Genomic DNA, 23,971 nt, shown 5'->3' with positions numbered 1-23,971 from the left:
CACAACCCCAGCCTGAAATTCTGTTGCTCCCAAGGGTGTCCGGGGGTTCCTGGGGCTCTGGGCTGGCACTGCTTGCTCCTGCCGCAAAGGCTGTGGCTGCTGCCTTCTCTGCAGCTCTCTTAGAGGGGTGTTGGAGGTGGCTGTAGCTGGGTCCCATGTCACGGTGCTGCCCTATTGATGTGGTTATGCCTGCTAAAGCTCCTGCTCCCTGTGACATGACATGACTGGGGACTGCTCGTATCAGTTTTTCATGCAGTATATTTGAGGTTGAGAGACCATGTGGGGCTGTGAACAGGGTGTGATGGAGGGTCTGGGTGCGAGGGGGCTTGTAACATAGTGAAGGGAGGTTTCAGCTCCCGACTGCACCAGAAGGGCATTCCCATGTAGCCTGAGAGCACACGTACGGTGTGGCCTTTGGCAGCACACACAGTCACATGTCACCAGCCATGTGAGGGGCAAAAGGACTTTTCCCTGTCTCTTGCCAGTGCAACGGTGGGCGGGTGGGTGGGCAGTGAGCTAGGGCAGCTCCCCGGGCTCTGAGCACTGCGGGCAACAGGGAACTCAAGCTGTGAGCAAGAAACACAGGCTCCTTTTAGGCAGCATTCAAGACTGTAGGCTCGGTTTCACCAGTGCTTAAAGGAGCTTTGTTCTTTGTGCTGATTAGAGGCCGATTTCCCAGTATCTTAAACAGAAATCTTGTTTTTAGCCTTGAGAAAAAAAGCTTTTTAATTTACAAAGGCATGGCATTTTTCTTCTCCCTCCGCCCCCTCCCCACAATGGCTACTATTCCTTGGACAATGCCGCTCTTTGCTGGATTCTGCTCTTGAGCTTGTATTTCTTGATTGCTGCTGAAAGCAGAGCTTGTCGCAATCTCATTTTTCTCTGGAACGTGCTGTAAAACACCAGCTATTCTTCACTTCCCACACGGTAATCACACTCGCTGGTGCCTGTGAGCCCAGGAGTGCTGGTTAATGTACCAGCCTCCCTCGTCTCTCTGGGAAAGCCCCCCTGAGCCCCCCGGCACCTGGGAGGTCAACAGTGCTTTGGCCATGGGGCCGCAGGTGCTGGTGGCATGCAGGGCTCCAGACACAGCTCTTGGGTGATTCGTGAAGGACAGGCTGTTGCATTATTGCTTATTTTTCTGGAAAACATTCCCTTTCACCAGCCAGGTTTAAAGCCAGTCCTGTTACCCCTTTTCACCTGCCAGCCCTGTCAGCTGCAGTAGGACACAGTGGGGGCTGCAGCTCCTGCAGGGCCCCGCCTGCCCCTTTTCTCCCTCACACAGCTAAGGAATTCCTTGGATTGCCTTCCTCCTGAGGAAGGAGGAGCTGGAAGAAGGGCTCAGGAGATGAAGGCCAGCATGGGCCAGAAGTAGTCCATGGCCATGAACTGGTCCCTACTGGAGCTAAAGCGTGGGGGAGCATCCCAATCACCAAACCACCCTTTCCTGGTGTCGTCATCTGCGGCGAGGGGCTGCTGTGAGGCAGGAATTGCCTCGCTGTGTACTCAGAGAAGAGGTGGGAAGGACGGTAAGGCTGATCTGGCTGGAAAGAGATTTGCTTTGTCTGGTTGCATGGTTTTTGCAGCAGTAAAAAGAGGAATCAGGGAGGTTACCTGGGACAGGAGCCTGGGGCATCAGCATACTGGTCCTTGCTGTCCCCTTTAGGATACGCACAGCTGGCGCATCCCGGGTCCCTTCTCTTCGCCAGTGAGGGCACCATGGCTTCTTCCAGCCGTGATGGGGCTGTGTTCCAGTGTGGTGTTGACATGAAAGAGTTAAGACAGAAAAACGTTTGTGCTAAGAGTTTCTGGCTTCACGTACAACCCCTAGTGCTGCTAATCACTTCTGAAGATTTCCTATCCTTTTGTGCTCAAAGCCATCATTAAAGCGTCATGAGAAATTAGTCACTCTGTAACTCGCCGCTGGTCCAGGTTTTGCCTTTGGGTTTGACGTTGCGGGCAGTGTGAGCCACCTCCCCAAAAGGGTGGCTTCAAAAGCCGCCGCTGTCGCCAGCAGAGCCTGGCCCGGGTTTTCCCCGCGATGCACTGTGGCAACTGGGGCGCCTTTCAGGCCGAGTACCGGCCTCCGCACGGCGGAGAAACCAGCGCAAGGGCTGCGCGGAGCCTCCGCCCGTGGTTTCCCCTCTCCCCCCCCGCCACAGGCAAGGCAGCCCGCCGCCCCTCCTCAGCCGCCGCCGCCTGGCAGCACCGAGCCGCGGGGGGGGAGGCCGCTGCCACCCGGTGCCACCGGGAGGATGGCAGCGCACGCTCGGGGCCCCCAGCCCGCCCTCCCCTCCCCCTGGCTCTGTCGCCCCCCGCGCCGCCCCGCGCGTCGAGGCCCGGCGGGGAACCGAGGGTGGCTCCTGCGGGGAGCACCGGTGTTTTCGGGGGCACGGTAAACCCGGCGGCCCCGACTGCTGCCCGCGGTACCCGCCGCGCCAGAGGGGCTCCCCTGCCGGGGCCGCGGCCGGGGGCGCTGGGACAAGCCCGACCTCCGCGCTGTGGCGGGCGGGCAGCCCGGGGGCGCGGCGGCGCCCCCTGAACCCCAGCCCCCGGCTCTGCCCGTGCGGAGGCGGCCCGGGGGGGGGTGGGGTCCGGGGCCGCGCGCTGCGGCGGGGGGGGGGCCCCGGGGGGACGCCGGGACCCCGGGGGGGCAGAGGGGCCCCGGGGGGACGCCGGCCGCGGCCCCCGCCCCGCTCCCCACGCGCTGAGGGCGCGTGAGCCGGCGGCGGGCGGCGATTGGCTGCAAGGCGCACCCCGGGGGCCGCCGGGCCGCGGCCGCCCGCCGAGCGCCATTCACGGCGCTGCCCGCCTGCACGCGCCGAGCCTCATTCACAAAAACTTCATTCATAAAAGCGGCGGCGGCGGGGCCCGGCGCGGCGGGGGCGGCTCGGGCGCTGCGCAGCGGCTGCCCCGCGGCTCTGCGGGAAGCGGCGCCGGGGGCGCAGGCACATCCAGCTGCTTCTGGATTACGGTGCCGACGGGCTTTCCAGCCAGAATTAGCGATACCGGCGCCGGGAGCTGCCGGGGCGGTTCGGTGTGACCCTGACACCGCTGCGGTGCCTGGCGGGGGGCAGCGTGGGGATGCTTCTCGCCTTCGGGGCAGCCGGCGATGGAAACGCGGAGAGCTGCGCACCTCGCGGGGTTCCTGCCGGCCTGAAAACGTGTTTGAGCTCGTCGCGATCTTGCTCTGCTTTGTGTGGAATATGCTTAAGCTTTTGCCGCAGCCAGGACTCCGCGGTTAACGATGCCACGACTGTGAGTCTTGGGAGCTAGGTGGGCTTTCTTGCCTGGCTTGAGGCAGGGATGCAGGCAGGTTTGGGTAGCGGCACAGCTTGAGCTGCTCTACCGTTGATGCTGCTTTTACTGCTGCTTACAAAATACCAGATGTCTATGCAGGTTTAAGCCTTGTCCATTGAGGAAAATAAACCACTCAAGAGGGAGTCGGCAACAATATCCGATAGGTTTCTGGTTTTAAAAATTGTGTGACTTGCTTGATTTTCATATAATTTATCTACAAGAGCCAATTTATGCGAGAGTACCCAGTGACGGCACTGCCAAGGCTATGAGAGAACGCAGCCAGCAGAGCCTGGGTGGACACGTCCTGTATGTAGGGTTATTCAGACATCAAGGGATGCTGCACAGGGCTAAGTACAGCCGATTCAGGAATGATTCGATAACATCCCTAGATGAAGGTGCGCAAAATACGTCTTTAAATATCAAAGGTTCGTCCTCCTCTTCCCACTCTTCGACACCTAATTTGCTGACAGAAGATGTCTCCCTGGGGCCACAGGACACCTGCACCACGCTGTGCACGCTGATCCCCCGCATGGCTAACATTAAACTCGCCAACCCATCAAACCTGCCGGGGCTGAAAAGCTTCTGTCTGGGAACGAAAGAGGTGCCACGAGTTAAACTCACGGAGTGCGTTACCATCCCGAGCAGCCCAACCTCGCCTGAGATCAGCTGCCTGTCGGCCTCTTACCCACAGCCGGACCTGGACAAGCTGGCCCTAACCCCAAAGCCAGCAGGGGACTGCACCGTGCGGGGAGCCGAGGGGGCCGCTTCTGCGGGCAGGCAGGACAGGAGCCTCACGCAGAGCGGTGAAAGCGTGGGGGAGCCGGCAGCAACCTACGGCGTGCGGGTGAGTACTTCTCACAGGGTTCCCATTCTCTGACAAAGCAAACTGCTCAGGTGGCTGCAGGGTGACCTACATGCTCCCACTCATAGAGTCGGTGCCCCAAACCACTGACTTCTCCCGTACATTTCTTGTCTCCTGACATACGTAGGGCTGTGGTGGCGAATGGAGGGAGTTAAAAGGACCACAGCCACTCCCAGAGGTAACACAACATCTCTTTCCCAAAGACTGCCTCTAGACTCTCTGAGGAGTGCAGCTGATCTGCAGTTCAAACAGGGGTTGCTTTGGCTTGAAGTGTGTGTTGGAGGCAGAAGGAGGCCCATGGAGAGGGCTTCCCAACCCTCGCGGAGCAGCTCCCAGGGACTAGGTGCATGCTGGCCCGTGCTGCTGACATATTTGTCACGGAGGGTGTGTGAGAGGTGCTGGGACCGCTGCTGCTGCCTGGAGAACCTCTCCTCTGTGCCTCCTGCCCTGGGAGGTGACCGGGCAGGATGCAAATTCCACCCTCTTCCTTCGATGTTACAGGACTGTGTCGGATTTTCTTGGTAACTATGACGTACAGTAAACCCTGCCTATTTCTTCAGAAGACACCCTGAAATAGCCTTCCTGGGTATTTTTCATGTTGTGGACTGGGGTTGGTGGGTATCGTCTTCTAATTAACAGTCAGTGGCTGAGAGGGGACCATGCCTCCTGGCCTCGGTGCTTTCACTCCCTCCACCCCTGCCACACCTGGGAGTTTCCTAATTTTCTTTTCCTCTCTGGACTTTACATCTCTGTGGCCAGACCCTGTCATTTGCTAGCTGTTTGCTTCCTTCTTTACGCTCTGAACCTCTGACCCTGCACATTTAAGTGCTTACGCTTCATCTGTCAAAAGCACTCCTGGGAAAAAACTGCCTGCTGCTTGCATGGAGGGAGCCAGTGCAGACCACAGGGGAATGGCAGAGAAAATGGGCTAAACCTGCTTCAGAAATACTCCTGTAATGGCTGGGCTGGCCAGGGGCTCCTGTAGCTCTCGCAGCCGTCATGCCTGTCCCTGACATGCGAGGGGGACTGCAGGAGCAAGCTGTACAAGGGTTTCTTAACCAGCATCTGATCCTTCTGGTGGGCTGCAGGCAAGGGTGCTGAGGGTGCGCGCGTGTGTTTGTAAGCTCTCAGTTTGGTGTGCAGGAGGTATCGAAATGTGAGAGTAAAAAAGCTGTGCAAAATTTGTGTCTCCCAACGTGGTGTTTCACAAGCAGGAAAGTCTAAAGGAAGGTGCAAGGCCAAGATAAATCAATCAGTCCCTTTGCAAATGCAGCAGGAGAGTGGGCAAGTCAGAGGGGAGAAAAGCAACATGGGGAAATAGCCATGTTCACCTTTCCCCAGGCAGGAATGAGATGCCCACCTGGCATCCAGCAGTGGTAGCACAGCTGGATTGATGGGACGTTGGCTGAAAGGTGATGGTACCCCAGCACTGCAGCAGCCGATGTGAGTGGAGCCGCAGGAGCCCCCAGGGCATTCACCTGGGGTGCAGCAGGTAGAGGCAGGGGATGCCCTGTTTCATCATGCTGATACGTGCCCTTTTGTTTACTTGCCTTTAAATTCTCATGCTAAAGTGAGCAGTTGAGGTTTTGACAGCAGCAAGCTGCTAAAATAGATGGCTGAGCGTGCAGAGTGTGACTTAACAGTGACAGTGCAAGGGCCACTGCAGCTCCAGGTGCTACGCTTTTGGCCAGCCTGCTGCTGGGCCTGCGCTGGTGGATGGCGTCGCGTTGCCCAGCACCTGCCGCGCAGGATCTGCCTTGTGTGCTGCGGTTTGAGCAGTGCCCAATGCAGTGGAACTCGTGATGAAGGCTTTGAGGTACCTATAGAGATTCAGATGCTGACATGCTGATGCCTGAAGCACACTTAAAGTACTCGGTTTCTGACATGGGCAGGAGAAGATGAAGCGCAGGCGGAATTTCCCGGGTTTCTGTTGTGGCCCAGGGCTGAGAGCAGAGGCACTGAGGTGTCGTCTGCTGGGGAGCACATGAGCAAGAAAGGCAGAAAAAAAAGCAAAAAAAGAGAAGGACTTGACAGGAAAGTCGTGTGAAGGGCTTGTCCTCTTCTGCTGCTTCCCAGGTTGTATTTACAGCGTGGTTCTCTGCTGGAGACTTTCTGGAAGTCACCCCATTTCATGGGGAATGAATGGGGATCACTTGTGGGAGCCTTTGCAACAGGGAAATGTTGTTTCCCTGCATTTTTCCTGCACCTTCCGACTGCTGTTGCTCCCTGCAGGAGCCAGCCCCAGAGGAGCTGCAAGAGCATTACTGACGTGTCCTGGCCAAACTCTTGGTGTTTTTTCAGCCAGCTCCTTCAATAACAAGCAGGTCAGTAAATAAGCAGCCTGGAGGTTTTGGGGCTTCAGCACCAGAGCACAGGCAAGGTGCTCATTTCCCCAGGGACCACAAGGCTTCCCTGGGAGCTGGGGGTGAAGCCTCAGATGGGCTGGGATGCGGCCAGGGGCGCAGGGCTGCAGCATGGCAGGAGTGCGGTGCGGAGGGGTGGTCTCACCTGGAGGCAAAGTGGGGCTGAGAGGCTGAGGGGCCAGGCAGCTGTGGGAGCTGCTCCCAAACCTTACCCAGTCTTCCCAACCCTCACCCCCTCGCCCTCGCTTTCCCTCCTTTGGTGTTTGGAGGCACCCGCTGCCCCATGCAGCTTCTTCTGCCCTGTTGGGTAGGGAATGGGATCCTTGGGATCTCTGTAGAGACCATTTTAGGAGAAGGGTTGGGTCTGCATTATGGGGTCTGCTGCTGGAGGTCTTTGGCCTTAAAAACTTAATTGGAGTCAAGAGGATTTTGCACTTATGTGGAGAAAATCCAGTTATTTTAGAAAGGCAATAATATGGTGAGGTAATGAAATGTCTTTGGACAGACGCTGTCTCCTATGGAGTGAGGCAGAAATTGCCTTTCTGGGGTTGGTTTAGGACGATGCGATGCTGGGCTCATTGTGTCTCCCTGGGAGGTAGCTGTGGCTGCATGTGACTAGTGGTAACAGGACACTTGTGTCATGGCTATATGTCACCCGGGCTCTGGTGAGGAAGCCGAGACCCATAAAACACCTATTCCCCCGAGATGCTTATGCAAATAACAAAAAGCCCAAATATAATATTTTAACAGGAGCCCGGACAGCTCTGATACCCACACTGTTACGTTTTAAAACATACTTTGTATGCAGTTCGCTGTAGGAATTAGAAGATGGATCTTTACCTTGTCCTTGTTCACATTCTACCCATTTTGTGCCTTGCCACAGTGCCACCCATCTGGAGCTGAGCTTGTCTCTAAATGGTGCCCATAGCAGCCACGGCACTCTGGTCTCCTGCTGGTGTTCGTTACGGCTGTGATGAGCCTGAGGAATATTCCAGGAGACACTTGCTGTCCTTCCTCTTGCTCAGTGGGGAGTGCCAGGGGCATGGCTGCTTCTGAGCGGGAGGGCAAGACTCGGTTTTCGGCACTCCCCTGCACCAGTGGCCCCTCTGAGACCAGGGAGAATCAACGGGATGGTGTTACAGGGAGTAAGGGTCTGTGGCAGGGCTTAAATCAATAATGCAAAGTCTTTGAGAAATGGTGTTCAGATTGGTTTAAAAATGTGCTATTTTACTAAAATATGGAAGGGAAATGCTATTGCCAGATATTTTAAAGTATAATGATGTTGTAATGAAATAATATGGTACAGGTTGTTTGCAGCATCCTTGGTCTTCAAGGAATTTTACGAATAAACAGGTTGATCCTCTGCTAGGAGTTTGATGGCATATATCTATAGATACATGCCAACATATATATATAAAATCAGTTGCTTATCTCTAGAGTAAAAGAGGCCGGACTACTTCTAACACAGGAGTTCAATATGCCATTAAGTAAGCCCTGAAAGAGTGCATGTGGGCAGCTGCCCCCTGCGCAGTCCTGCTGTTGTCCATAGAGGCTGCAACAGGTCAGCCTGGAGCAGCTGCTCCCTGCCTCTGTGTGGGAAGAGGGCATTCAGGGCAGCCCTTTCGCAGTCCCAAGGAGCCACCAGCCCCTCTTCTGTGCTCAGGGCAGGGAAATAATTGCGGTATTTCAGCTGCAGCCACCTCCCCGGCATACAGCACCCTGACACCGCACTGCTGCTCTGCATCACTTGTCATAAATAACTAACTACACGTGTACGTAGAGCTGGGGCTCTTGCAGGAAGGAGATGGGCTCTGGTGATTCATGGCTTCAGAGCCATAGCTGTGAGACATAAGCCGGGGGCTCAGGACTGTAGGGTGCTGGGGTGGCACTTGCTCCACCGGGCGTAGGGGGACGGGGTGTGTGGCAGCCCCGCAGCACCTATGGGTGCTCGCCTTGTCCCACGTGGCAGCTCCTCTCCGCAGCCGGCACTGCCTCCAAGGCCCACGCGCTTCTCTGGGTGATTGCTTCTTAAAAGACTCACATGTTTTCAGGCTGTTTGCTTTGTCACAGCCGGGAGCCCAGGGACAGGGCAGTTTTGAACCAGTTCTGTTGGAGCCCTGGCCTGAGTACCTGAGCGCTGAGTACCAGCACTTTCTGAGTGCTGAAGAAAGTGGGTCTCCAGCACAAAACTAAAAAGGAAAGAAAAATGTGTGTCTGTCTATTTACAAACTTTTCCCTGGCTTTTTCTCAAAATGTATTTTAAAATGGAAAACCTGTGAAGGAAAGGGCCAGACTTTCCCACAAAGATTTCTGTTTATCAGAAGCTGTTCTCCATCACAAGAAGCCATGGCTCGCTGCCCCTTAGGGAAGAGGCCATGCGTGTGGGCAGGAGGAGCGGGGCAGACCAAGCCCATCGTTCTGCACCGCTGCTGCTACGGGGAGGAAGTTGAGAGCAGAACAAGCACATGAGGAGATTTAGGCCAGCCCTGATGAACCACTGCTGGGCTTTATTGTAATGGGCTTTTTTCTTCCTTGAAAGTGTCCCGTCTGTTTTTCAGCCCGTTTGGCCTCGGTTTGTTGCTCTCTCGCAGGTGCCCCAGGGGTACCCACGCCTGCAGCGGTGCATGGCTGCTGCCATGGGCTGCTTTTGCCTCTCCACTGCCCCTGGGGATGGGGGACAAGCTCTGCCGGCTTTGCTTTCAGCTCTGGAAGGGGTTGGTGTTTGCTGGAGGAAGCCAGCACAGTTCAAGCTGAGGAATGAGCTGATTGAATCTCCTGCAAGGTGCAAACATGGGCCAAAGCTCTTCATTAGCAGCCTGACTGGTGGCTGCTAGTGGTGTTACATAGCACAGACCCCAGCCCGGTAAAAGGCTGCTGCGTGTTGCAGGATGAGCTGCCAAGCCAACCGGCTGCTCAGCAGCATGGTGCAGCCTGCGAGCGGACAGGAGCGCAGCGCTGCTGCCAGGATAGCTGCCGTGGTCTCTGCTTTCCAGTGGACACAGTGGCTTTTCGACTCCAAAGCCACCACAGGCAGTGTCTAAGGAAGGGCTGAGAAAACTCCATCAAAACTACAGTGATCTGTGTATTGCTCCTTCCCCACGCCCCTTCCTGGCTCCTGGCGCTGTCCATGGAGGAAGGCCAGTGCTTCACCTTCCTGCCAGGGCAGAAGCCGGGGGATCTAAAATCAGGTGTTGCAACACGTGAGAGCATGTTCCCAAGGCTGGCAGCCAGCACAGGGAGAGCAGCACCGCTGCCTTTACAGGCAAAAGTAATTTTTCCTTAGTGCAAATTATTTTTCCTTAGTGTAAAAGGCAGAGGCTTGTGTCCTTGCAACTCCAGTGCGGTCGTCCTGCCACGTGCCGGTGGCTGCTGCTCTCTTCTGCCCAGTCTCCCTTCTCACTGGGTCCCTTGCAAGCTAGAGGTGAATTATTCAAGCAAATTAAAGCAAAACTTTCCTGCTGCTCTGCAGCCACCTATGCTGCATGGCAGAGAGCTGTGCCCTGATGTGGGGCAGCACCCAGCCCGGGCAGCCCTTGTCTGCAAGGAACAAGGGTGGGGGGCAGCTTAGAAATTTCCCCTCACTTCAAAAGCACTTTGTTAAAGTAGTGCCAAGGGGAAACGGTCAGTGACCTGCTACACCATTCAGACACGCACCAATCTGTGGGGCTGGGTGGGATCTGGCAGAGGAGATCATCTGGAGGGGGCTGGAGCACCCAGCCACTCTCCATCACGGATCAGGAGCCCTGGCTGAGCGGGGAGGCCCCAGCTGGCTGGAGGGTGGCAAAAATGGTGCCCATCCACAGGCAGGGCAGGAAGGAGGATCCAGGGAACTACAGCCCTGCCAGCCTGACCTGGTGCCGGGGGAGGCCGTGGAGCAGGTCACCCCGAGCGCCATCACCCAGCACGTGCGGGACAGCCGGGGATCGGGCCCAGCCAGCGCGGGGTTATGGAAAGCAGGTCCTGCCTGACGGGCCTGATCTCCTCTGTGACGGGGTGACCCGCTGGGGGCTGAGGGAAAGGCTGTGGGTGGCGTCTGCCTGGGCCTCGGCAAAGCCTCCGGCAGCGTCTCCCACAGCCTCTCCCGGAGAGCCCGGCTGCTCCTGGCCGGGCCGGGGGCTCTGCCCGGGGTAAAACGCCGCCGGGCCCAGGGAGCGGCGGGATGGGGTCACATCCAGGGTACAAAAGGGCCTGGGGGGCTGCCTGGGCCGGCTGGGCATGAGCCCCCCGGGGGCCCGGGTGGCCAAGGAGGCCAGCAGCGCCCGGCTTGTGTCAGACACAGCGTGGCCAGCGGGGCCGGGGCAGTGACCGTCCCCCTGCGCTGGGCACTGGTGCGGCCGCCCCTCGAATCCTGGGGTCAGCGCTGGGCCCTCACTGCAGGGGGGACACTGAGGGGCTGCAGCGTGTCCAGAGCCGGGCAGGGGCTGGGGAAGGGGCTGGGGCACAAGAACCATGGGGAGCGGCTGGGGGGCTGGGGGGGGTCAGCCTGGAGAGGAGGGGGCTCAGGGGGGACCTCATCGCTCCCCACAGCTGCTGCAAGGGGCTGCAGCGAGGGGGGTCGGTCTCTTCCCCCAGGTCACAAGTGACAGGACAAGAGGAACCGGCCTCAAGTTGCACCAGGGGAGGCTTAGATTGGAGATTAGGAAAAATGTCTTCGCTGGAAGGGTGGTCAGGCACTGGCACAGGCTGCCCAGGGGTGAGGTGGAGTCACCGTCCCTGCAGGTATTTAGAAGACGCATAGATGCAGTGCTCAGGGACATGTTTTAGTGGTGGGCTTGGCAGTGTTGGGTTAAATGGTTGGACTTGATGATCTTAAAGGTCTTTTCCAACCTAAACAATTCAATGATTCTATGATTCCTGCGGGTGAATCACTGGCTGTCATTCAAGCTGGAGCTGGAGCAACTGTGTTATGGCAGGGAATGAAATGGGTCTGGATTAGAGGGTGCCTGAAAAGCTTATTCACATGGGCCCTTCCTAGTGCCTGCACGTCTCCTCCCACACGGTCCCTCATCCTGTTTGCAGTCACTCTCCATCATCTCTTGTAAATAGATGTGAAAAGATGTGCATGGTCAGTAACTGCCCTTCTCTCCCCCAACCTCCCCACCTCTCCTCCTTTCCGTCCTGAGAGCTGTTGCTCACCCTGGCAGGAGTTCTCCATCCTGCTGCTGACAGATCAGTGGGCTCAGCATCCCTGGCGGCATGGGGAGACAGCAGCCAGCCCCAGATCACCCTCCAGATTCAAACACCGAGAGTCGAAGCAGCCCCCGGTGCCAACACTCTCCCCAGCCCTTTGCAGGGAGACAGGGGACAGCCTTGTGCACGTCCTTAGAGGAGCCGTTCCCTTTCCAGCAGGGGCCAGTGAGTCTCTCCCTTCTGAGAGCTGTTGCTCACCCTGGCAAGAGTTCTCCATCGTGCTGCTGACAGATCAGTGGGCTCAGCATCCACTTTCAGTGGCAATGTCAGGTCTTTAGCACTGGGCTTGTTTCAGTGTTGGCATTATATTTTTCTATAGGTAGCTGGATTCTGCAGTTGTATCTATACTTGTGGCCCGAGGCTGGTTACAGCACCCTTGTGCCTGTGTCCAGCTTCCCCCCAGCTTCCCCTAGAAGCTCAGTGAAGCTGAGCCGTGCTCCTCTTTGTGGGGCTTCGGAAGATGAACCCCCCTTCCTTGGACACTACCTTTGCGCCCTCAATATTGCTGTTGTCACGTTACGAAAACAGCCAGTGGAGAGCCTGGGCTGGGGCAGGGGCTGTGTGCTGTGTGGCTTCCTCTGCTGGGGCATTGCAGGTGGGCACGCGTGGCTGCTGCCCTGCCGATGCTTTAGCTTAACCCTCCCTGCAGCAGGAAGGTGGGAGCTGGCCTCGGCCCTGCATCCCTGGACAAGCCCACTAGCTTTCTGTGGGAGCTGCTGCTTGGGGTATACAGGCTGGGGAGCAGGGGCACCACCTGCACTGGAGTCTGGGCGCAGGAGAGGTCTCTGAGACAGGCGTTGCCCTTCTCTCCTGCCTTCCCCTTTCTCTCACACACCAGTCATGCTGCTTCTTGGACTCAGCTATGGAGGAGTTAATCTTCTCCTTGTTTATTTGTTAATTGTTTTTTCTTCCTTGGAGAGTGTCTTTTGTTTTTTGGAATAGGCTTCTGGTATCCCGTTGTCCTTTTATGTGCTCCATGGGCTTCTCCCCAGCTCTGTGACCCTGACTCCCTCTGTCCCATTCCAGCGGTGTCCTCCTGCCCAAGGTTCTGCTGGTTCTCTGTACCCTCCTACTGAGATGTGAAGGTCCAGCCATTACTAGCTATGCTGGTTTAGATAACCAACGGCAGCTAAAATAAATGAGAGATGCAGTGAGGTGCCATGTTAATGCACTTCCCTACTCAGGCTTTTAAAGAGAAAAAAAAAAAAAAAGTCTTTTGTGAATCATTGATAAGTTCAGCTTCACTTAGGGTCACTTATGCAAAAACCTAATATTGATTTTTCATCTTTGCTTAGAGTAGCTTCCCACGCATCTGTTCAGGATGCAATGGGGACTCACTTATCAACATATGACTCACCTGCTCCTCTAAATCTTTCTTTTTTCAAGGATAGAGGAGCAGCCACCAGCTCACAGGATGCTTGACCTTATACTATAGGATCAGAGGTCACCACTGAGCTACAAGCTGAGGCTCTAGACGTATTTTCCACGTTTGCTTTGTTCTCATTAAGCAGGAATGTCTTTAACAAGTAAGATAGCTCTCCAAGTCATTAAATGTTCATTAGGGAAGCAGTTCTGCTAACCCTTCAGATTCTTATTGATGTCTTTCCAGGTCTCTGACCTAATTCTGGAGTTCTCCCAGGGGTTACATTGCTATCTGGAAAGAAACCAAAATAGGGATAATACAATTGTGGAATCCCTGCTTGACTGCGCGTATAATGTTCTCTTTTTAACACACACATTAATTTCTGAAAGTCTCCAAAGCTGAAACAGATACCTCAATCCAACTGCCTCTGAATGACCCAGCAGAAAAATCAATTCACAGGCAAAGTGAGGCAGAGGAGGTAAATACTGTCCCTTTCTCTGGACAGAGAGTGCTTCCGCTGTTCTTTCAGAACAAGAGGACAGAGCATGCATGTCCCTGCCTGGGATTTCCCGGTTGTCTGCTGTATCCCAGAGGCTTTGACTTTCTGCAGGAGAGGACTGCCCAGGCAGGTTGTCGCTGCAGCCCTCAGGCACTGTATGAGCACTGCAGGATGCTCCCAAACCCCCTTTTACCTCTGGGAGAATTAGTTGTGGAAGAGGAGGCGCAAACTGAGAAACCCAGACCTATGCCAGCCTTGTGAAATGGAGATGTCAGAGTGCTTCAACAGCAGAGAGATGGATATCAACAGAAAAGCTGAAGGAATTAGTAAGATATGTTTTGGGAGAAGTGGATAGACTTAGCCGAGCACGCTTCATTGAGATGAAAAGGTTTCATAGGTTTGTATGTAACATCAAAGGGGTCTATGGGCTGACATGCCATCGCATTCTTGATGTTTCTGAAAATTAATCTTATGCAAATCCCAACTGAGTATAGGAAAAGCCCCCAGCTCAGCCCCATACAGCAGAAGTGTGGGAGTCAGCCTCTAATGTAAAGCAGGTCAGTGTATAGTGCGGGCTCTTAAGAGCTGTTGCTATGAGCTGGGATTGCAACTCTACCTCTTTCATCTTCTGCAGAGGTTATTTGTCATCAGATGTGCAGCAGCATGGAGCCAGTGGTTTTCCTCACGTGTGGTAATACCTGCCGCTGCTCTGAAGGGACATGCAGCTCTTCTGCATGGGGTCTTTCAGTGCATCAGTCCCGTGGGGCTTCCAGAGCCCCTCTGCTCCCAGGGAATTTCTCTCCAATGTATTCTCTTCATGTATTCCTCTCATCTCAGTGCCACGGGCTAATCTGTGAGGATAAGCAGAACTGGAAAAAAGGAATGATTGGATTTTGTGTCCCCAGAGTGCCTTACCTTTTTTTGTGCTATGCTGTTGAAGCCACTGGTATCTTTATTGTTCTCTCTACACTTTTCAGTAAAATAAGATCTATTTAGGAAGCAGGTTCAGGGTGGCTGATTTGATTTTCCAGTTAGACTGGGGTTCTGCATAATACTTGGTGGACTGAAATCATATTTGCTTCCTTCTGTGAGCCTCCTCTTACCTCTGTGCTAGGTATTAAAGTCCTCCTTTCTCTCTCTCTCTCTGTTTTCCCTAGTACATGGGCTGTATTGAAGTGCTGCAGTCAATGAGATCCCTGGACTTTGGCACACGAACACAAGTCACCAGGTAGGTGGTGTCTAACTGAAATTCAGCCCAAGAATGAAAAGCCCATGTGATAATTTCTGTATAAAGCCAACAGTGCGTGCCAAGCTCTGAGACAGTTTTGAATAGCAGTTTGTGTGTTTTGTTTTGTTTTGTTTTTTTTCCCAAGCGATGACTTGAATTATTTGATCATCACAATAGGCTATTTGCATTGGAAAATGAATTGTTTCAGCCACAGACCTAATTTCACTCCTGGTTCTTGTTCTGGATGCAGAGAGCCTCCCCCTGCAGTCGTAGCACAGTACAAACATCCCCAGCTAGCTGGGTGCCGGCAGCAGCCGGGCTGTGCACGCAGGGTGCTGCCTGCGCAGTCACCCAGGTCACAGGGTATATCTGCTGGTGCTGCCGCGGCTGCTGGGGACCAAGGCGGCGATGGATGCTTGCAGGCCCCTTGGCCACGCCACTTCACACCTGTGCTATCGGTCAGTCTCTCAATCCAGCAAGGTCATCTAGTGAATTTTCATCAGAGGTGTGACACTGCTTGACCCCATCTGCACCAAGGCCAGGCTCTGCTCTGCTGGAAGTGGAGTCACGAGGAGAACATGTTGAAATACAGCCATTTCCAACTGGCTTGCAGGCCTACGGTTCCAGGCTGCAAATCAGAAAAAGATGAGTGTTTTGCTCTCAAATACAACTGAATGTGGTTTAAACATTAAATATTTTGTGGCCATTTGAGAAGTTTGCAACTTCTGTTGTAGATTGTTGCTAGTTGCTGGGTGTATTTCATTGATATATGCACCTGTGGGGTTGCCGAAATGTCCTGTCAGGAACAGAAAAGCCCAGTTTATTTTTATCTTTGTTCTTGTGAGTCAGTCAGTGCAGGAGTGTTTGAGTTTTCAAAATAAGCACCCTGTTCCCAGCTCAGAGCACCATGTGCTGCTGGGATGTACTCAGGGTCCAGCAGCCAGGACTAGTGCTCTGCCAGGCAGCCCCGCAGCCACCTGGCATCCCAGCACCTCCAAAGGCTTTTTGGAGGGCTGGGGTGGGTGCAGAGCATTTTGGCCTGGCCTTAGGCACATTTGGCACATTCCCTCCTCCCCTCAGCTATTTTTCTGGCATGGTTCACGCTGATGAGTGTGGTTGAGGCTTCCTGCGCCTGCCCAACTCTTCCTTCCTGCTGGCAGATGATTTACAGATGCTCTTTTGCTTCCTCAAGTGTTCATATCAAAGAAATCCTGTAGAAAGGAAAGGAACATGAAGAGATAAGTGTTAACATTTCTACCTATTGGCTCCCAGGCTTATAAGCTAAAAGGAAGAAACTGGAAAACTTGAGTTCTTAAGTGCTTATATACTGCACTTGAAAGCTGCCCCATTTGTTTTATATTCAAAATCAGCAGTGATTGTTGACATTTACAATCAGCATAAGCACGCAGTCACCCAGTTCCTGCATGTGTATATGAAGAAGTGCCTGAGATGCAAATATACACCCCTCAGCCTAGTCATTTACTCATCAAAAAGAGCCGTGTAGTACACTTAGCCCACGGCAGTCAGCCCAGCCCATTCAGACCGAGCCACTGAATTCTTGAACAGCCTCGGCCAAAGAGCGAGGTTATCTCCCGTTTGCAAGACACCGAATATGTATGCTGCTGCGCCTACAAAACAGGGCTTTGGATGGTTTGTCTGGAAAATAATGAATCTGAATTACTGTGTGATGAGAGCTTGCCAACTTAAATTTGGCCCGAATAGTAAGGTTTTGTTAACTGGAGCTATGTGAAAACTTAACAATGGAAATCTTTCCATCACCTAAAAAAAATGCCACCATTGACCTTAACGGGCTCTTTTGTGCATGAGAAATTCAAAACTTAAACTGTTTGCAAACTGAATGCTGAAGTGCTGAGCTCATGCATGCAAACTTTAAAGTTCGATCGATTACAAGCTGACTGGAGCGAAGATAACATTGATCATTCCCCTATTGTTCTCCCGGGGGAGTAAGTTTATAGACAGCATGCACAATGCACCAACCAAGGAGTTATTGGAAATGATCCCATTTTAATCATCTCTGTTCTTTGTACTGAGGGTAGAAAAATGTTTTTACTCCGATGCCATTTCACTAAACAAAGAGGCATCTTCTGTTTTAAAGTGATGTAGAAAGGGTTGCTAATTGTGTCTGCTCCCCGCCTTGCTTTATGTGTGTGTGCATTCTTAGTCTCCTGATCTTTAAAGATATTATTTACCTACCTCACGTGAACGTTGGAAAGATCAACAGACTCGTGTTTGCCAAAGTGCAGTGAGGAGCCAGAAGACATGAGCATGGAGGATTTATTTTCAAGTTTCTTGCTGGACTTGCATTTTCAGTGGCGTACCAGGCACAGGGCTGGGGAAGGCAGGCGGTGGCCTCTCCAGCGCTGCGAGTGCGGTGGGGGTGCAGAGCTGCCGTATGGCTGTCAGGCCCAGTGACGCAGCACAGCAAGGGAAGGCAGGGCCAGGCACCCAGGTGCTCTGTCCCTTTGGCCCTTGGTGGCTGTACGGCGAGGAGGTTGACAGAGGAGATTTTGCCGCGGCAGTTTTCTTTTCCAGCCTGCTGCCGTTGCCCGCCTGTGACCCAAGTCACCTGCTCTTAGGACATCCCTCCTATTTTGCAGAAATCTGTGATCCCAGACTCCATGTAGATGACAAGAGTAACACTGAGAAATAATAATAAGGGTGGCAGGTTCCTCTGCTTGACAGACTTTGTATTTTTCTGAATGGCCGCCCATAAACATGCTGTGCTTCTTGTCCTTGGTACCAGGTATGTTTGGGCTGTCGCCCTCCTGCCTTTGCTGGACCCTTACATGCACTTCCCTTCGCCAGCCCTTCAGCTCTTTTCGTATCATGTGTCTCCCACTTCTGTTAAATCAAGCTTATTATTAGTCATTGCACTGCTGGAAAAAGGGATTCTGTATCTCAGATGGGGGCATTAACTTGCAAACTTGAAAGTGGTCAGGCGGTGAAGGGCGTCTGAAACGTGCTGCTGGCAAGGGCTGCTGGAAGAAGGCTGACTTTGTTCAGAAGATTAATTTCAACTTTGTCGAGCCACACAATCCCTTTCTGTTAGATAGCGTAGGCAGAGCCCTAGATGCTTAAAAGCCAATCTCCAACAGCATGCTTACTTGCTTACATCAGCCCATCTCTCATCTTTTACTCTCATTTGGGGGAACAATAAACAAAGCGCTCACTGTTACTGCCAGGGTGTTGCTCTCCTGCATGTGCATGCTCGGGGAGGAGCATCTGCTGTGGGTTTTGCTCCAGAGGTGCAGACTCAGGGAAAACCTGTGGACTGTACAGCTGAGCTGATCGAAAGGCTCATGGATGCCAAAAATGGGGCCGTCCTTGTCACTCCCTCCCGCCCCAGTGCTTGCTGAGCCCTTGCCGAGTGGCTGGCTGCTAACCCAGCGGGCACAGGGAGCGGTGCCCTGGGGGACTAGGAGGCTGCACCAGATTTTTGGGGGGCTGTGGCACTGTCCTGCTTCAGTACCCCTTAGCCCAGGAGGTGGGGAGTTGTGTGCTCAGGAGTATCAGTGTCCCAGTCAGAGAGATCCCTCCTGCTCCCCTGTCCCACCTCCTGGATCCCACAGAGGTGCCCCCTGGGAACTGTGCCAGCCTTGATCCTTGCTGAATAGTGCCCAGGAGAGTAACTTGGGGGAAACTCCCCCCCCAGTGGATGGTCTGCTGCTGGTGACAGTCCAGGGGACCAAAGTGCTTCAGAGTAATATTTTTCAGGATGATAAAAAGAGCTGACCCAAATCTCTTCCATTCACTACAGAAAGTGAAAACTGTGTCAATGAAACAATGACCAGTTTATGTAATCGTGTGGGCACTGCAGGACTGACAGGCAGTGACTCTGCTTCACATGGCAAAAGATGCCTGAGGAGTCGAGGAGCAAGATTTTATTTGCCTTAAACTACAGGAATTTAAATTCCTCACAGCTCTCCGGATTTCATTCTGTGGCTCCCAGGGTTGAGAAGAGCTGTTGCAGGGTACGCAAATGGAGTCATCTCATTCAGGGTGATTTAAAAGAAAACAAAAAAACCCCAAACCCAAACCAAAGTGTTTGCTTTGGATGAATGACAGGGAGGAGAGAAAGAAAAAGCAGCCACATGACTGGAATAACAAGGCCACATTTTTCTGCTTCTGCCTCAGATTTGGAAGATATCAAATGGACAAGCAAATGCTAGAACCCATAAAGCTGCACATTCATCCAGGAACCAGGCAATTAATGACACAGGCTATGCACAGGTACATGCCATCTGGCAGATCTAAAAGCAGAGACTTGCCTGAGCAGCTGTTTGAAAATGAACAGCTGTAAGAATGAATTAATAGTGGATTTCCAGGAAGAAAGCACGGATACAGTAAATCATATTTCAGTTTACTGTGGACGTATCCAGAGTTTCTATTCTTCCTAATATATGGTGCAGTTTGTAGTTTGGGTCTACCTGCCCCCTGGAAATGACTGAGGGTTCAAAGTGTTCAGCTGTAGCAGTGAGGTGTTACTAAACTGCTGCTTTTCACCCCTTTAAAATAGTATTTGAGAAGGTTTGTTAGATTGCATGGAAAATCGCCCAGAGGTACACAGCAAGAAATGCCTGTGAGAAGATGATTTCCCCTATCAAAGAGGGGTAGTAGAAACTATTAAGTAGAAATTATTTGCCTAACTTTTGGTTCCTGTTTGCTGGACAAGGGCTTCAGGGCATTGTGAAGTGGGCAGTCATCACACTGGCTTATACAAGAATGGATGGGATCTGTTGCTGGCAACTTTGCCTACAACTTCTTATTCCATATGGGCTGCCTGAAGTGTGCGAGAACTCATTTGTCACTAAAATAGAGGACTTCCCTGTTTTTTCCAATTTGTTCTGTGTCTGGTTTTCTTTCTAGGTAGAGCTAGACATGAAGGCTCCTAGTAGCCCTAATGTCTTGGCTCTGATATTAATTTCCTTTAATATTGAATGAGAAGATGAGCTCTCGTTTTCCAAGCTGATTATTGGAATCTGCAAGATCATCCTGCAGGATGCCTTTTGTATTTATTTATTCATCCGTTCATTCATTCATTCATTTATTAATTTATTTAGTTTTGGCCTTTCTACTGGTAACAGCTAAATAAAACAGGAACTAAACAAGAAGGATATCAGGAATTTGCTTCAGAAGCATATTTTCAGCTGTGCAGGGGGAAGTGCTTTGCTTTAAAAGGCTGAAGAAGGGCAGTGTTTAAAAGGCTTGCGTTTCTGACCCATCCTCTATAGCCCACCATCAGGCTTCTCTTCTTCCCTGCTGTTTTCACTCAGAACATATTAATGACATTTTTATTATTTTGCCATGGGTGAGGTGTCTCCGTTCATTTGACAGTCTGCAGGTTAAGTTCCTCAGGATGTTCTCTGACAGGATGACCTGATGTAGCATCGCTGATCTTCCGTGCTTTAAGCATGTAGCCCCTCAGCGTAGCGGTGTCGGTGGGACACCGAGCAGGGGGCAGCTGCGGTTCAGCAGCACTGTGCTGGCTTTACTTGTGGTCTGATCTGCTCCCCAGGCACGGCGCGGGGTCCTGGGGGACCACAGTTCTCAGTGGGGCACCTCTGCTTCATGGGGCATATCTGGCTGAAGCCTCTCGCCATTGTGTGGTCGCCTGATATTTTTCAGCCCTTCTGAACCAAAACTTTATCGGAGATGAAGCCCAGTGACATGTTTCTCCCACACACGTACCAGGATCTGAAAACAGACAGACTTTCCTAACTAGCTCATTTCCTAATTAGCTCTTTGGATAATAATCTAATAATATAAACAAATAATTAAACAAATTCCCTTCCCCTTAAGAACAAATCAAAATCGCAACTGTTGAAAGCCCAAGTCTGGGTTCAGCCATGAGAGAATGGCTGAGGCTACAGCCTCAAAATGAAGTCACCCAGCATGGGAACTGGAAGGGGATGGGGGGGGCGGCAGCACAGCTCACCCAGCAGCCCCGTGGTGGGGGGCCAGGGCAGTAGCAGAGGTCAGGGGCTGCGGCTCACACCGGGGTGTCCAGGCAAGGTTAAGGAAATGTGCTAAGCACATCCCAGCCCAGTAAGTCACCGTTTTTCTGTTGACTTTAACGCAGTAAGTATCGGTCAGGGAAAGCCTGTGACTGCCAGCAAAAGGGTTTTTTCATGCTGGTGGGCTAACCTCAGCCAGGGCAGTCGAGTGCTCCACTGTGTGTCCAAACCCGTCACCTGCCTGAGCATGTATCAGGATTCTCTTTGTTCAAGTGCGGAAAATAGACGCAGTGCGCCACTGTGGTATATTAGGTGTGTGATTTAGCTGTCTTTCATATAGACCCATAAACATGGCGAGTGCTTTATGCCTTAGCCTTCTGCTTCTCTAACCGAGAGGCAACTGTAGAGAATAGTGGGTGGCTGGAAAGGACGTCTGGATTGGGAAATACCTGCCAGAGATGGAAAGATATGAACTGAGACCTCAGATCTGAAAAAGAACTGGAGAGGCTGATTACACCTCCTTCTCCCCCAGCCTTTTTAAAAAAAAAAAAAAAAGAAAAAGAGAAACCCCAAACACCAGAAGGGCAATCAGGGCACACAGCTGGGCTCACTCAGCACCCCACTCCTGCTCTAAATAAAAAGGATTAAGTCAGGGAGGTTCTCTTCCCTGCCAAGCCAGAAATCTATCAGCTGTATTAAGGAAAAGGATTTGAAGGCGTTAGGTTGTTTGAGTTTCTTGTGGTTAGTTGATGGGGATTTTTTTTAAAGACAGATTTTTGTTACGTGAAACTGATGTGTTTTGTGAAGAAAAAGAATCAACCCAAACCAAGCTGCTGAATCATTGTATTCTGTTAAGTAGTTGCATTTTTTTTTTAACAGTGGGAGGAAAGAAGAAAGAAAAACAAATGTGAAAGACCTTTCAGAAGATTTGTTTATAAGTGGGATGATAACAATAAATTGCAGAGTTGCAGGCCCTGTTACGGATGATCCAACAGTTTGTGCTGTATTTTTCTGTTTGCAGGGAAGCAATAAGCCGACTGTGTGAAGCTGTATCAGGTACAAATGGAGCTATAAAAAAGCGGAAGGTAAATACTGTTTTAGCTGAATGATTAATTTTCTATATCTGCTTTTGATAAGCTGGATACCTGATTCCCTAACAGACTTATGTTCACACTGGAGTTAGGTCACATGAATCCATCTGAACTCTGTATAATCTGAAAGCGCTTGCAGCAGGGTGTTCAGCTTGCTGACTTTGGGGCTGGGGCAATGTCCTGCCTTATTTTCTTCAGGATTAATGCTTTGCCCAGAGTTCCTGCTCCTACCAGCCTTCACAGTGCTTAGTGCTTTACAAGTTTTAGGTTCTGGCTGGTAAAATGTCAGAGGTTATTTTTTTGATTGGAAGAAGGAGCTCATTCGCTGGAGGGTTACCTGACTTATTTGATATATGTAAAAAAATCACAACTAAAATGGCAGTGTTTAGTGGGCTGATCGCTTATTAAATAACTGGGATGCAATGAGGGGCAACAGCCATGGCTGCTGTTGGGTTGTGTCCAGTAGAACTTACCAATTCCCTTCTGTAACTATGGGGCTTGGGAGGAATGAACTTGTTCCTGAAAAATTAATGTATGAGAGATTTTCTTGATTTACTCGGAAACGCTTTATCCCCAGGAAACGGGGTGGAGTTCAGCAAGAAAACTACACATTCTGAATTACGAAGCCAGCTATAACATTTAGCTCACTGGGATTTTGCTTTAAAACTTTTTTCCCATTATTGACATAAAACCCATGCCTACAAGTATTGTGTTCAAGGCTGATATTTGTTAGAAGATCTATTTGCATCTGATCAAGCCATTGTCCATGCTCCATTGAAATTCTCAATAAGATATTGTAAAAATCTACTTGACTTTGATGTGTTTCTGCCCCTGACAGACTCAGCTGACAGCCTCTTTCTTTTGTTTCTTTGTTCAAAGCCTCCAGTGAAGTTTCTGTCTTCTGTACTTGGCAAAAGTAACCTTCAGTTTTCTGGCGTGAATATAAAGCTGACCATTTCAACAAGCAGCCTTACTTTGATTAATGTTGACACGCAGCAGGTAGGATACATATAAATCAGTGTCCTTTTCTCTATGCCACTGTATTTTCCTCCTTTTGTGGCTTCTGAAGGAAAGGCTGGGCGCTTCAAAGGGAAAGCAGTACCCTTTAGTCTTCTTGTGGGTGCCTGGTAAAGCTGAATTACATGATGCCTCTGAATTTAAAAATGAGAGCACTTTGGAGGAATTGGACATGTAGTACATGTCCTTTTTGTTTGTGATGGTGTCTTCCATGGGGAGGGATCCTTAAGCGCTTGGCAGACTGTTTCTCTGTGTGTGTCTCTGGCTGTACAGTGCCTAACAAACAAGGCACTAGTCCTGACTGGAGTTTCTGAGAAGTCCTAGGAAAAAAATGAAATTGATATAAACAATGAGTCAGAGCTTGGCTTTGGTGGTGTTCGGAGCTGTTCTACAGCTGGGTAACGTATATGCATAATCAGTTATACTATGCAAAGTCTCTGGGCTCCATCGAGATGTGCTCCTGAGAGCCTGGATCATGCCCTGGAGCTGGGGTGTGCTTCCTTCTTGGCAGGTGTGATAAGGAGCTTTGTCCTGCCCACATAATGCCTCCATCAACTGTTGGCTTCATCTCCCAGTGTGATCTCGCCTGGGGCCAGCAGTGGGTTTCACTCCCAGCTGGAGCAGGGGAACATCAGGGAGGTAGTTTTGGCTCGCTGGCTGTGGGGAATTACTGACCGGTGCTGATGCTGTGTTGAGTGTGAAGCAGCTCTTGGGGGTTTGCCTGCAGCACAGAGGTCTCCGGTCCCTTGGACCTCTGTGCTAGGAGGGATACGGGTTTATGGCACCGGGTTTCTTGTCCTTTCAGGTACAGCAGCAAAGGGCTTACCTGCAGCAGGTGGAACTCTGGGCTTGGCAGCTAACGTATGGCCCTTCTAACCTGTTCTGTTTGTAACAGGACTAAAAGCCAGCAGGACAAATCTTCCAAATACACCCATGTGCCCGTTCACTGCATGCCCAGGCTTGCAGGGCACTGTCTTGAAATTCTTTCTGTTTCATTACTAGAGCTTTGCAAATGGAAAATCCAATTTGTTCTATTCGTGCATTGCTGCCATGTTTCACTGTGTTCGCATCTGCATAATTTAT

General features: G+C 51.8%; 1 protein-coding gene across 4 annotated transcripts in view; it reads left to right on the top strand.

The window, feature by feature from the left end:
- SHC4 (SHC adaptor protein 4) overlaps positions 1–23,971 on the top strand; it is a 39,904-nt gene that overhangs the window by 1,926 nt on the left and 14,007 nt on the right. The window contains exons 1-4 of one of the 4 annotated variants that reach the window (XM_055816999.1): positions 2,678–4,144; positions 14,735–14,805; positions 21,802–21,865; positions 22,751–22,870. In XM_055816999.1, coding sequence (XP_055672974.1) covers positions 3,566–4,144; positions 14,735–14,805; positions 21,802–21,865; positions 22,751–22,870 — 834 coding nt within the window. In that variant the 5' untranslated portion in view covers positions 2,678–3,565. Of the gene's footprint in view, positions 1–2,677; positions 4,145–6,285; positions 6,487–14,734; positions 14,806–21,801; positions 21,866–22,750; positions 22,871–23,971 lie in introns of those variants that run through there. The other 3 variants (XM_055816990.1, XM_055817005.1, XM_055817012.1) reach the window with 3 other exon arrangements.

This window comes from Falco peregrinus, chromosome 1, assembly GCF_023634155.1.
Source record: "Falco peregrinus isolate bFalPer1 chromosome 1, bFalPer1.pri, whole genome shotgun sequence".
Taxonomy (NCBI): domain Eukaryota; kingdom Metazoa; phylum Chordata; class Aves; order Falconiformes; family Falconidae; genus Falco; species Falco peregrinus.
Note: the sequence above shows the minus strand (reverse complement) of the source record. Positions and strands in the feature narration are given on the sequence as shown.